The sequence below is a fragment of the Ovis aries genome, chromosome 1 (assembly GCF_016772045.2).
Source record: "Ovis aries strain OAR_USU_Benz2616 breed Rambouillet chromosome 1, ARS-UI_Ramb_v3.0, whole genome shotgun sequence".
Lineage (NCBI taxonomy): Eukaryota > Metazoa > Chordata > Mammalia > Artiodactyla > Bovidae > Ovis > Ovis aries.
Window position 1 is genome coordinate 118,643,825 of NC_056054.1, and position 13,401 is coordinate 118,657,225.

Sequence of the window (13,401 nt, forward strand, 5' to 3'; positions counted from 1 at the left end):
ATGGCACTGGAAAAACCATAGCCTTGACTAGACAGACATTTGTTGACAAAGTAATGCCTCTGCTTTTTAATATGCTGTCTAGCTTGGTCATAACTTTCCTTCCAAGGAGTAAGTGTATTTTAATTTCATAGCTACAATCACAATCTTCAGTGATTTTAGAACCCCCCAAAAAACAAAGTCAGTCAGTGTTTCCACTGTTTCCCCATCTGTTTGCCATGAAGTGATGGGACTGGATGCCATGATCTTAGTTTTCTGAATGTTGAGCTTTAAGCCAACTTTTTCGCTCTCCTCTTTCACTTTCATCAAGAGGCTTTTTAGTTCCTCTTCACTTTCTGCCATAAGGGTGGTGTCATCTGCATATGAGGTTATTAATATTTCTCCCAGCAATCTTGATTCCAGCTTGTGGTTCCTCCAGCCTGGCATTTCTCATGATGTACTCTGCATATAAGCAGGGTGACAATACACAGCCTTGATGTACTCCTTTTCCTATTTGGAACCAGTCTGTTGTTCCATGTCCAGTTTTAACTGTTGCTTCCTGACCTGCATACATGTTTGCTTAAATTAAAAGGACTTACCAAGGAACTCTAAATAGAAAAATAATCATATTTTAATAGCTACTCTAATTCACTATAATTGAAACTTATAAATTACAGAACACCACTCAGTTTCTCCTTCAATTCAGAGTAGAGAGCAGAGATACGGGGAAGAAATCACCACATCATAAGGTAAGGAGACATCCTTTGAGAAAACACTATTACTTTGTGGTTCTGTTAAGTGGTAGAGGATAAACCATTATGTTGTTGAATAGAGAGTGGAAAGAGAAGCAGTGTCATCAGAGGTACTTATAGGTAAGTTGCATTTCTGAATACCAAATATATTCTTTTCTCCATCCTTTGAAAAAGTACCCTGTCCAATCTGACCTCTGATACTGGTACTGCCTCTGATGTTTGTAATTAATACTCCCTGTCCAACCTCATTATACCCCTTATATCCTTTTGGTATTAGTCATAAGGCTTTCCTTCCTTCTTCAAAAAGTCCAAGTGCCTGACTCTCTGCTTGGAATTCTCTCTCAGATATCACATGTCTTGGTTCTTTTTAAAAAGAATTTAATTTCATTGGAGGATAATTACATTATAATATTGTGATGGCTTGGGGCATATATCAGCATGAATTGGCCATATGTATACATGTGTAACCCCCATCCTGAAATCCCCGTCCCACATCCTACCACTTCCTCCCCTCCTGTCTCATCCTTTCCCTCTAGGTTGTCACAAAGCACCAGCTCTGGGTGCCCTGTTTCATGCATTGAATTTGCACTGTTCATCTCCTTTACATATGGTAATATATAGTTTCAGTGCTATTTTCGCAAATTATCCTGCCCTCATCTTCTCCCACTGAGTCCAAAAGTCTGTTCTTTACCTCTGTGTCTCCTTTGCTGCCCTGTATGTACCATCATCAGTATCATCCTTCTAGATTCTATATATATTCATTAATATACAGTATTTGTCTTTCTCTTTCTGACTTACTTCATTCTGTATAATAGGCTGTAGGTTCATCGACCTCATTAGAACTGCCTCAAATGTGTTCCTATTTATAGCTGAGTAACATTCCATTGTGTATATGTACAACAACTTCCTTATCCATTCATCTGCCAATGGACATCTAGGTTGCTTCCATGTCCTAGCTATTGTAAACTGTGCTGCAGTGAACATTGGAGTACAGGTGTCTCTTTTAGTTCTGGTTTCCTTTGGAGTATATGCCCAGGAGTGGGGTTACTAGGTCATATGTTTTTTAAGGAATCTCTGCACTGTTCTCCATAGTGGCTGTCCAGTTTTCATTCCCACCAACAGTGTATGAGGGTTCCATTTCCTCCATGCTCACTCCAGCATTTATTGTTTGTAGACTTTTTGATGATGGCCCTCTGACTGATGTAAGATGATGCCTCATTGTGGTTTTGATTTGCTTTTCTCTAATAGTGAATGGTGCTGAGCATCTTTTCATGTGTTTATTATCCATCCAAATGTCTTCTTTGGAGAAATGTTTGTTTAAGTCTTTTACCCACTTTTTGATTGGGCTCTTTCTTTTTCTGGTATTGAGCTGCATGGGTTGCTTATATATTTTGGAAATTAATTATTGTCTGTTGTTTTATTTGCTGTTGTTTTCTCCCATTCTGAGGGCTGCCTTTTCACCTTGCTTATAGTTTCCTTGTTGTGCAAAAGCTTTTAAATTTAATTAGGTCCCATTTGTTTATCTCTGTTTTTATTTCCATTACTTTGGGAGGTGGGTCATAGAGGATCTTGCTGTGATTTATATCAGAGAGTGTTTTGCCTATGTTTTCCTCTAAGAGTTTTATAGTGTCTAGTCTTACATTTAGATCTTTAATTCATTTTAAGTTTATTTTTATATATGATGTTTAAAAATGTTCTAGATTCACTCTTTTACAGGTAGTTGAACAGTTTCCTCAGCACCACTTGTTGAAGAGACTGTCTTTTCTCCGTTGTATATTTTTGCCTCCTTTGTCAAAGATAAGGTGTCCATAGGTGCATGGATTTATTTCTGGATTTCTATTTTGTTCCATTGATTTCTATTTCTATCTTTGCACTGGTACCATACTGCCTTGGTGACTGTAGTTTTAAAGTATAGTCTGAAGTCAAGAAGGTTGATTCCCAGCTTCTTTACTTTTGTCTTGGTTCTTTACTACCTGCTTAAATGTCATTCTTGAGTCCTTCTCTGACCATCCTGTATGAAATAATACCCTGGCTCCTCTATTTCCTATAGACTGTATGCTCCTTAATTTTTCTACATAAATGTGTCATCTTACTACTTATTTGCTTAATTGTTTGGTCTCTACCTCATTAGAATGCTTTTAAAGAACTGTGTCTGATCTGTTCAATGCTATATCTGCCCCAGTAAAGTAGTGTCTGGTATATACTAGGCAGCCAATTGATATCTATTGAATGAATGAATGGCACAATATTAATCTCTGGTGTAAAGGCAATCAGACTACTTTTCTGAAGATGCCTAACTTTTACATAGTTCACACTCTACCTCAAGAAGAGTGTTATGAATGATACTTTTATGATGAAATCTGTTGGGGTTTTATTTTTTTCCCCACTTCAAACTGTATCATGAGGCAAAAATAGGGATTCTCTAGCTTAAATAAAGGTAAAATGTGCTAAAGTACCGTACATAAGTGTTCCTATAAGCAGATAGTAGTAGCGGAAGGAATTAAAACCTGTTTGTAATATAATTCAAAAAGATACATACACCCTTATGTTTATAGAAGCAATATTTGCAGTAGCCAGGATATGGAAGCAACCTAAATGTCCATCAACAGATAAATGGATAAAGATGTAGTATATTTATATAGGGGAATATTACTTGGCCATAAAATAGAATGGCACATGCCATCTGAAGCTAAATGAGTGGATATAGAGATTATCATACTAACTGAAGTAATTCAGAAAAAGAAAGAAAAATACCAAAGTATAACTTATATGTGACACAAATATGACACAAGTGATCTTATCTGTGAAACAGAAACAGACCCACAGACATGGAGAAAAGATTTGTGGTCACCAAAGGGAGGGCCAGGCAGGAACAAATTGGGTTGGGAGTTTGGAACTAACAGGTGCAAACTATTATACATAGAGTACATAAACAACATGATCTTATTATATAGCAGTGGGAAGTATTTTAATTATGTAATAAACCATAATGAGAAGGAAGAAAAGTATGAGCAAAATTTATGAATGAAGAGGTTTTTGAGAGTGTGTAAGTGCAAATGTATTAGGTATAAGGAAACTATCAAAAAAAGAAACGTAAAAATGTGAGCTCATATGATCAGAAAAATTTTAGGAATCAAACCGTTTAAAAAATATTTTTTTCCCCTTTGTACCTGAAAACAAGAAAGCTTGAGAGAACTAAGATTTTCTGGCACTGGATGCTCCTTTGAAAGGCATATCTGCTTTGAACAAGATATACCTTCAATGCATTTACTAGCAATTTTAGAGAAAAACTAACTTTATGTGATAGAAAAAAAATATGGAAATAAAAGTCTGATTTTATGCTGTTTCCTGATGCAAGACATGATGCAAGGAAAAAGAATTATGATGATTGGTGCTGGAGTCAGTGGATTAGGTGCCATTAAGATCTGTCTGGAGGAGGGACTGGAACCCATCTGTTTTGAAGAAAGCAATGACATTGGAGGGCTGTGGAGATATGAGGTAAGTTTGAATATGCTTATACTTCTATATACTATATACTTCTAATGACCTTTTTTCATATCTGGGAAATAAGAATGCAAGGAATACAGCACTAATTTAGCCTTCAACTACTGCTCTTCTGAAGAAAAGCTATGACCAATGTAGACAGAATATTAAAAAGCAGAGGCATTACTTTGCCAGCAAAGATCCTTATAGTCAAACTATGATTTTTCCAATAGTCATGTACAGATGTGAGAATTGTACCATAAGGAAGGCTGGCCACCAAAGAATTGATGTTTTGAACTGTGGTGTTGGAGAAGGCTCTTGAGAGTCCTTTGGACAGCAAGAGGATCAATCCAGTCAGTCCTAAAGGAAATCAGTCCTGAATATTCATTGGAAGGACTGATGCTGAAGCTGAAACTCCATGTTGGCCACCTGATGCAAAGAGCTGACTCTTTAGAAAAGACGCTGATGCTGGGAAATGTTGAAGGCAGGAGGAGAAAGGAGTGACAGATGATGAGATGGTTGGATGGCATCACCGACTCAATGGACATGAGTTTGAGCAAGCTCCAGGAGATAGTGAAGGATAGGGAGGCCTAGTGTGCTGCAGTTTATGGCATCACAAAGAGTCAGACATGACTGAGTGATTGAACAACAAAATACCTGTGATTTGATTCCTTTCTTCTGCACAAGGATGAGGTTCAATCGATCTCATTTGCTTTCAGACTCTAGCTCCTTGAAGGAGACTTGTGTGCTTGCTCTTCCTTCATCTCCACCATCACCACATGATAGACATCCTGGCAATTCCCCAAAACTGCTCTCACCACTGTTACCAATAAAATGGACAAACTGAATGGACTTTCTGTCCAGAATTGTATTGCTTTCTCAAGGGGATCCAATGATGTTAAAAATCAGCTCCTTTTTAAAACACTTGTCTCTAGTTTCTGTGATTTCACTCTGTTGTCTTTCTGATTTTCCTTCTCAGTATTTTTCATGTTGCTAATTATAGCTCTCTTCTTACTTTTCTGTTTTTTTTTTTTTAACTTTTTATGTGTTCTTTAGGATACCTTCCTAGCCCTCTGTGGCTTCAGTTATCACTTATATGCTAATACATGAACTTTAGATTTTTATCTTGAGCCCAAGAGTATGTATGTACAGCCAGGGCAACTAATACCAACTCTAAAATTTCAGGACAAAGCTGAAATCTCAAGAGCTGAGCACAGTGATAGTATTTGGCCTGCATCATAGGTATATTCCCTGGTGGTTCAGGTGGTAAAGAATCTGTCTGCAATGAGGGAAGCATGGATTCAATATCTGGATTGGGGAGATCCCCTGGAGAAGGAAATTGCAACCCACTCCTGTATTCTTGCCTGGAAAATCCCATTAACAGAGGAGTCTGGTGGGCTACAGTTCACGGGATTGCAAAGAGTTGAACACGACTGAGTGACTAAAACTAGCCACTAGATAGGCATATTAAAGTGCTCTTCTTCAGCTTATAGTTATACTCCTGGACCACATGGTCTTCAATGTTACCATGGAGGGAAAAGGAGGTAGGTCAAAAGATACCAACTGTTAGTTGGCTAGGTCTAGCCTAGATGTGGTACTGACTGCTTGCCTTTGCTAACCTCTGGAACGTTTCACCAATACCTCGTTGGCTTTTCGGGTTTCTCATTACCTATGTTACCAATTCTCTGCATTACATTCCCTGTTTCAAGTATCGAGAGAGGAGCTCCCATATTCCTGGATGGACCATGTCTAATACAGATACATCTCAAGAAAATCCCCAATCTCCCAGTCTGATGTCCTTTTCACCCTATACATGCAATTTCTATAAGTCCTATAACAAAGCATGCATTGATAATTGCTTTCCCCTGCAAGGTTTTCCTAGCATTTTATGTGTATTCTTTGGTCTCCACAACAACTCTGTGACATAGACAAGTACCTACTTAGAAGTGAAGAAATAGATTCAGAGAAACGACTTAATCTCAATTTCCTTGCTGGAGCCATGCAATGATACATCTCAAGGACTATGACAGAATGCCCCCAAATACCACAATATGTCATCTGATTTCACTAGGTGATGCCCATATAAAGCTTTCATTTCACCAGCCTGGTCATATTTACAGAGACTGTCCTTATCAAAAGAGATAATTTTGTATATGAATGTTTTAACATTGTGGAATTCCTTAATATAACAATGCTCTTCATTTTGAAGAAGACTCATAGTTTGATCTGTTGTTAAAGTCGATATACTTTAGCAGGTGTCCTTTGTTTTCTTGGTAGGAGAAGACGGAAGGAGGCAGGCCAAGTCTGTCATCAGCAACACTTCAAAGGAGATGATGGCCTACAGTGATTACCCTTTCCCTGACCACTTTCCCAACTACTTACACAATTCCAAAATCATGGAGTATCTCCGTATGTATGTCAAACACTTTCACCTTTTGAAGCACATCCGGTTTCTGGTAAGTGGGACAGAGAACACCCAGCATACAAGGAAGTCTCTTGTTAGAGCCCAAAGCCAGGCCAAAACTGTGAGCTTTACATACATCTCCATGGAAATCATACATCTCCATGGAAGTCTCCTTCAGGAGAAAATATGGGAGATTGACTGAAATGCCAAACTGTACACCTGGTGTGGGATCACTCCTAGCTACCCTGAGGACTGTAGTCTGAAAAAATTGAGCTAATCTCACCTTAAAAATGCCTTGTTCAGGAGACCAGTTATACTTGAGCACTTTAATGAAAGCCCAGATGAGAGTACCTGCAGTCAACCTTATTCATTGAGGTCAAGAGTTCTTGAGGGCATCAGGGAAGAGTGGTCATGAGTCTTTTTTCTCATTCCCAGTCGAAGGTGTGCAGTGTGAAGAAGCACTCTGATTTCTCTTTCACGGGACAGTGGGATGTTGTGGTGCAGGCTGAAGGAAAACAGGAATCCTATGTCTTTGATGGGATTATGGTGTGTAGTGGACTTTTTACCAATCCCTTCATGCCACTTCAGAAATTTCCAGGTATGTGTTATTGAATTCTAGGGCACTGGTGTTGTGAGATACTATCACTGTAGCTATTACTATTTTTGGAGAGAGTTTATAATTCTGAAAGTCACCTTAGTTTCATAATAAATATTATATTTTCTGATTATAAAGTAATGCAAGTTTTTTCAAGTTAGTTCAAATAATACATTTATAAAATTGAAAATAAAAAATACTAAAATATCCTATCACCACCAGTTCTGGGCTATTTAAGAGGAAGGTGCTACATTTTAATAGTGTGAAGTAATTAGTAAGAGCAAAGATACAGAAATATATTAAGATTTTGCTTTATTTCTGAATGTGTGTGTGTATATATATATACACACAGAGGCTCAGCAGAGAATTAAACGGATCAAAATTTTTGTCCCCTTGGAGTATACATGGTAGTAGATGGAGAGAGACACAAAAAAGGATGAGTGAGTGCTAAGTTGCTTCAGTCATGTCTGATTCTTTGTGACCCTATGAATATAGCCTGCCAAGTTCCTCTGTCCATGCTATTCTCCAGGCAAGAAACTGGAGTGGGTTGCCATGCACTCCTCCAAGGATCTTCCCAACCCAGGGATCGAACCTGCTTCTCCTGTATCTCCTGCATTGCAGGCAGATTCTCTACCACTGAGCCACCAGGGAAGCCCCATGTATATATATATATATATATGTATAGATAAACATAGCATAACAGGATGACTACAAATAGCTGAGTGCTAGTGTCACTACATATCTCACAAGATACTGCAGTGCTGCTTACTATTTGGAAGCTTAAGCACTCTGAATATAAGGAATCATGCAGCAATGATTTACCTGCACAAGAGCTCCTTCTTAGCTCTAGAAGAAGAATATGTATCCTGTTTACTCTAAGAGGGCTGAACCTGAGACTCCTTTGGGCTTCTCAGGAGATGCTGGATTCCCCCACTTTCCATTCTTTTGTCTGTTTCCAAATGCACAAGAAGAAAGAGAAAGATAAAATAGGTCAAAAGCGGTCTGTTAGTTATTAGCATATTAGAGGTTTAGATATTCCTGTATTCATTCAATCAGTATTCATTCAAGAAATATCTACTGAGCATCACTTTTGTGGCAGAGGCTCAGCAGAGAATTAAACAGATCAAAATTTTTGTCCCCTTGGAGTATACATGGTAGTAGATGAAGAGAGACACAAAAAAGGATAAATATGTGAAAGGTAATAACTATGAAGAGAAACAGCTACCAGGAAGAGCAAAGGGTTGGTGGTTGGGGAGACAGGCTTGTCATGCAAGGCTAGTTGAAGTGGTCAGGTAAGGCTTCAGCAAGAAACTAGCACTGGAATAGATACCCCAAGGCATTGAGGAAGTGATGCAAATAACTGAGGAATGCAGATTGTATAAAAGGAAGAAAACAGTGCAAAGAACTTGAGGTAGGTGTGTACCAGACAGGTCCATGTGTTGAGAGTACAAGAGTACAGGGAGATGATGACAGAGAGTGAATGCTGCACCAGATCAATAAGAATTTAAAAGGCCATTGTCTGGACCATAGCTCTGATTTTAACTGAGGTGGGAGCCACTGGGAAGTTTTCAGCAGAGCAGTGGCATGCTCCAATCACGTTGGCTATTGTGTTGAGAACAGCTGGGGAAGGAGCTGGGAAAGCAAAAACAGGCAGGCCAGGGAGGAGGTTCTTGCTAATTCAGGTGGAAAATGATGGTGATTTTGACCAGGATAGTGGCAGTGGAGACATAATGTGGTGCTTGGATCTTAAATATAGTTTGAAGTTCAGCTCAGTTCAATTGCTCAGTCATGTCCAACTCTTTGCGACCCCATGGACTGCAACATGCCAGGCTTCCCTGTTCATCACCAACTCCCAGAGCTTGTTCAAACTCATGTCCATCGAGTTGGTGATACCATCCAACCATCCCATCCTCTGTTGTCCCCTTCTCCTCCTGCCCTCAATCTTTCCCAGCATCAGGGTCTTCTCCAATGGTTCAGTTCTTCGCAACAGGTTGCCAGCGTATTGGAATCTTAGCTTCAGCATCAGTCCCTCTAATGAATATTCAGGACTGATTTCCTTTAGGACTGACTGGTTTGATCTCCTTTCAGTCCAAGGGACTCACAAGAATCTTCTCCAACACCACAGTTCAAAAGCATCAATTCTTCGGTGCTCAGCTTTCTTTATAGTCCAACTCTAACATCCATACATGACTACTGGAAAAACCATAGCTTTGACTAGATGGACTTTTGTTGGCAAAATAATGTCTCTGTTTTTTATTTTTATTTATTTATTTATTTATACTATAGTTTTGTTTTATTTATTTATTTTGCTTTACAATATTGTATTGGTTTTGCCATACATCAACATGAATCCATCATGGGTGTACACGTGTTCCCCATCCTGGACCCCCCTCCCCCCTCCCTCCCCGTACCATCCCTCTGGGTCATCCCAGTGCACCAGCCCCAAGCATCCTGTTTTTTAATATGCTACATTGGTCATAGCTTTTCTTCCGAGGAGCATTGGTCTTTTAATTTCATAGATGCAGTCACCATCTGCAGTGATGTTGCAGCCCAAGAAAATAAAGTCTGTCACTGTTTCCACTGTTTCCCCCTCTATTTGTCGTTAAGTGATGGGACCAGATGCCATGATGTTAGCTTTTTGAATGTTGAGTTTTAAGCCAACTTTTTCACTCTCCTCGTTCACTTTCATCAAGAGGCTCTTTAGTTCTTTGCTTTCTGCCTAAAGGGTGATGTCATCTGTGTATCTGAGGTTATTGATATTTCTCCCAGAAATCTTGATTCCAGCTTGTGTTTCATCCAGCTCAGCATTTCGCATGATGTACTCTGCATAGAAGTTAAATAAGCAGGGTGACAACATGCAGTCTTGATGTACTCCTTTCTGAATTTGGAACCAGTCCAGTGTTCCATGTCTAGTTCTAACTGATGCTTCTTGACTTGCATACATATTTCTCAGAAGTCGGGTAAGGTGGTCTGGTACTTCCATCTCTTTAAGAATTTTCTGCAGTTTGCTGTGGTCCACACAGTCAAAGGCTTTGGCATAGTCCATAAAGCAGAAATAGATGTTTTTCTGGAACTCTCTCCCTTTTTTGATGATCCAGTGGATGTTGGCAATTCGATCTTTGGTTCTTCTGCCTTTTCTAAACCCAGCTTGAACATCTGCAAGTTCTCAGTTCATGTACTTTTGAAGTCTCACTTGGAGAATTTTGAGCATTACTTTGCTAGCATGTGAAATGATTGCAATTGTGCAGAAGTTGAACATTCTTTGGCATTGCCTTTCTTTGGAATTGCGATGAAAACTGACCTTTCCCAGTCCTGTGGCCACTGCTGAGTTTTCCAAGTTTACTGGCATATTGAGTGCAGCACTTTCACAGCATCATCTTTCAGGAATTCAAGTAGCTCAACAGGGATCCATCACCTTCACTAGCTTTGTTTATAGTGATGCTTCCTAAGGCCCACTTGACTTCATATTACAGAATGTCTGGTTCCAGGTGAGTGATCACACCATTGTGGTTATCTGGGTGAAGATCATTTTTTTATTGCTCTTTTTGTATTCTTACCACTTCTTCTTAATATCTTCTTCTGTTTGGTCCATGCAATTTCTGTTCTTTATTTTGCCCATCTTTGCATGAAAATTTCCCTTGGTATCTCTAATTTTCTTGAAGAGATCTCTAGTCTTTCTAATTCTATTGTTTTCCTCTATTTCTTTGCATTGATCACTGAAGAAGGCTTTCTTATCTCTCCTTGCTACTCTTTGGAACTCTGCATTCATATGGATATATCTTTCATTTTCTCCTTTGCCTTTAACTTCTCTTCTTTCCTCAGCTATTTGTAAGGCCTTCTCGGACAACCATTTTGCCTTTTGGCTTTTCTTTTTCTTGGGGATGGTCTTGATCACTGTTTCCTGTACAATTCACAAACCTCTGTCCATAGTTCTTCAGGCACTCTGTCTATCAGATTTAATCCCTTGAGTCTATTTGTCACTTCCACTGTATATATTGTAAGGGATTTTATTTAGGTCATACCTGAATGGTCTAGTGGTTTACCTACTTTCTTCAGTTTAAATCTGAATTTGGCAATAAGGAGTTCATGATCTGAGCCACAGTCAGCTCTCATCTTGTTTTTGCTGACTATAGAGACTTTCTCCATCTTTGGATGCAAAAAATAAAATCAATCTGACTTTGGTATTGACCGTCTAGTGATGTCCATGTGTAGAGTCATCTCTAGTGTTATTGGAAGAAGGTGTTTGCTATGACCAGTGCATTTCTTGGCAAACCTCTGTTAACCTTTACCCTGCTTCATTTTGTACTCAAGGCCAAATTTGCCTATTACTCCATGTATCTCTTTACTTCCTAGTAGAAGTTGGAAAAAAAGAATTTGCTGATGGATCAGTTATGAGGTGTGATTTTTTTAAAAGTGATATGTTATAGAAGGATAAAAAGGATAATGTTATTGTCCTAGGCAATGGAGTTGCCATTTCCTGAGAGAGAAGATGTCTTGGGAAAGCTAATTCTGCCTGTTTGAGGGGGCAAAGCTTGAGCAGGTGACAGGGTCTTAGAGATGATTATTGAAAATGGAAAAGGATGGGATAAGATTTAAGAAATTCAAAGATGAACATTAGACTTATTTTTCAAGTGCTATGTTTTAGGAGTGTTAAAAAGATCCTTATATCATTCCTATGAGCTAGATGAAACCATTTCCATTTTACACATTACAAATGCATCTAGTAGTGAAAAAGTTACGAAGTATGCCCAGGTTTGTTTGATCTCAAGGTCTACTCCCATATTGAGCCAGAGGGCAAAATGTTCATTTTGGAACAGAATAAAAATATTTTATCTTGGGAAAAAGAGACAGAGGAAGGATAGATGAAAACACAGGAACTTTTAGATGTTGAGGAACTCATCTCAGGTTTTTATTGTTTCATAAAAAATGAGAATAAAATGTTATCTTCAGGTAGTGAGAGGCATTTTAGTAGGACCAGGAAGAGGGGGAATAATTGGAATAGTTGTAGTCAGAAATTGAAAGGAAAAGTGAACTTAGCAATGATTGAGCTCAGGAATTCACTAGGTGATGATCAAAGAATTGCTTCCAAGGGAAAGCTGAGATTTTGGAGCACATTCACCAGATAAAGGAAAAAGAGCAAGGAATGATCCACAATTAGGACGGAACAGGGCTGTCCAATGTCACAAGAGGAGCAGAGAAGCCTATAAGTGCAGGCCTCAATGTTGTCTGAAAGATGAAATAGTACAAAATCAACCAGATATTATGGTTTGGCCACATGAGGTTTTTGTTTAAGTCAGAGCATATTTTTTAAACAAAAATAATGTTTTTATATCCTTTCAGCCTCAGAATCAGTGAGCATTTGTCCCCAGTAGGGACGGGGGAGCATGGTGGGCTGCCGTCTATGGGGTCGCACAGAGTCGGACACGACTGAAGCGACTTAGCAGCAGCAGCAGCAGCAGCAGCAGCAGCAGCAGCAGCAGCAGCAGCAGAGAGCAAAGGGAATAGTGCTAGTATTAGTAGAAAGGGTGTACTGGGCCTAGGAAGAGATGGAAAATAAGGTAGACAGGGATGAAGCTTGGGTTAAGAAAGCAAGACAGGAAACTGGATCAGAGCAGTATTTATAATAATGAAGATGATGGATAAAGAAGATGTGCTACTTGTATAGGAGTCAAGCTCTTTTTGAAGACTTGGCAGGATATACATAAGTTAAAAAAAAAGAGGCAGAAGTAAAATATCTGACTTTTTAAGAAACCTGAGAATTTGTTTAAATATAAAATTTTTGTTTCAGAACAGAACAGTAGGAGAATTAATTCTGTCTGATACTGTAAGAGAAGCACATTTCACAGACCAAGAGTAGTAGACCAGAAAATGAGAGATTTAAATTAGATGGCCTTTGAGTTTAGCAATAAGCTTTAGAATATACCAGCAGTTTAAAAGGTAAAATAACGGTCAATGCTTGATTGTGTTCTTGCCCACAGGAATCATGCATTTCAAAGGTCAATATATTCACAGTTGGGAATACAAGAGTCCAGAGAAATTTCAGGGCAAGAAAATCATTGTGATTGGCATTGGAAATTCTGGAGCTGATTTGGCGATTGAGCTCAGTCATGTAGCTGCACAGGTTTGGTGCCTAAATTCTCTTTCTTGAGATGCAACTTGGCCCCTACCTTCTGAAATACGAAAATTGCGCA

General features: G+C 38.9%; 1 protein-coding gene across 1 annotated transcript in view; it reads left to right on the forward strand.

The window, feature by feature from the left end:
- Positions 1-649: 649 nt before the first annotated feature.
- The window catches only part of LOC121820785 (flavin-containing monooxygenase 5-like), a 36,169-nt gene continuing 23,417 nt past the window's right edge, over positions 650-13,401 (forward strand). The window contains exons 1-4 of the mRNA XM_060403523.1: positions 650-725; positions 4,087-4,226; positions 6,489-7,213; positions 13,189-13,331. Of these exons, the coding sequence (XP_060259506.1) occupies positions 7,027-7,213; positions 13,189-13,331 (330 nt within the window). The 5' untranslated portion in view covers positions 650-725; positions 4,087-4,226; positions 6,489-7,026. The remainder of the gene's footprint in view (positions 726-4,086; positions 4,227-6,488; positions 7,214-13,188; positions 13,332-13,401) is intronic.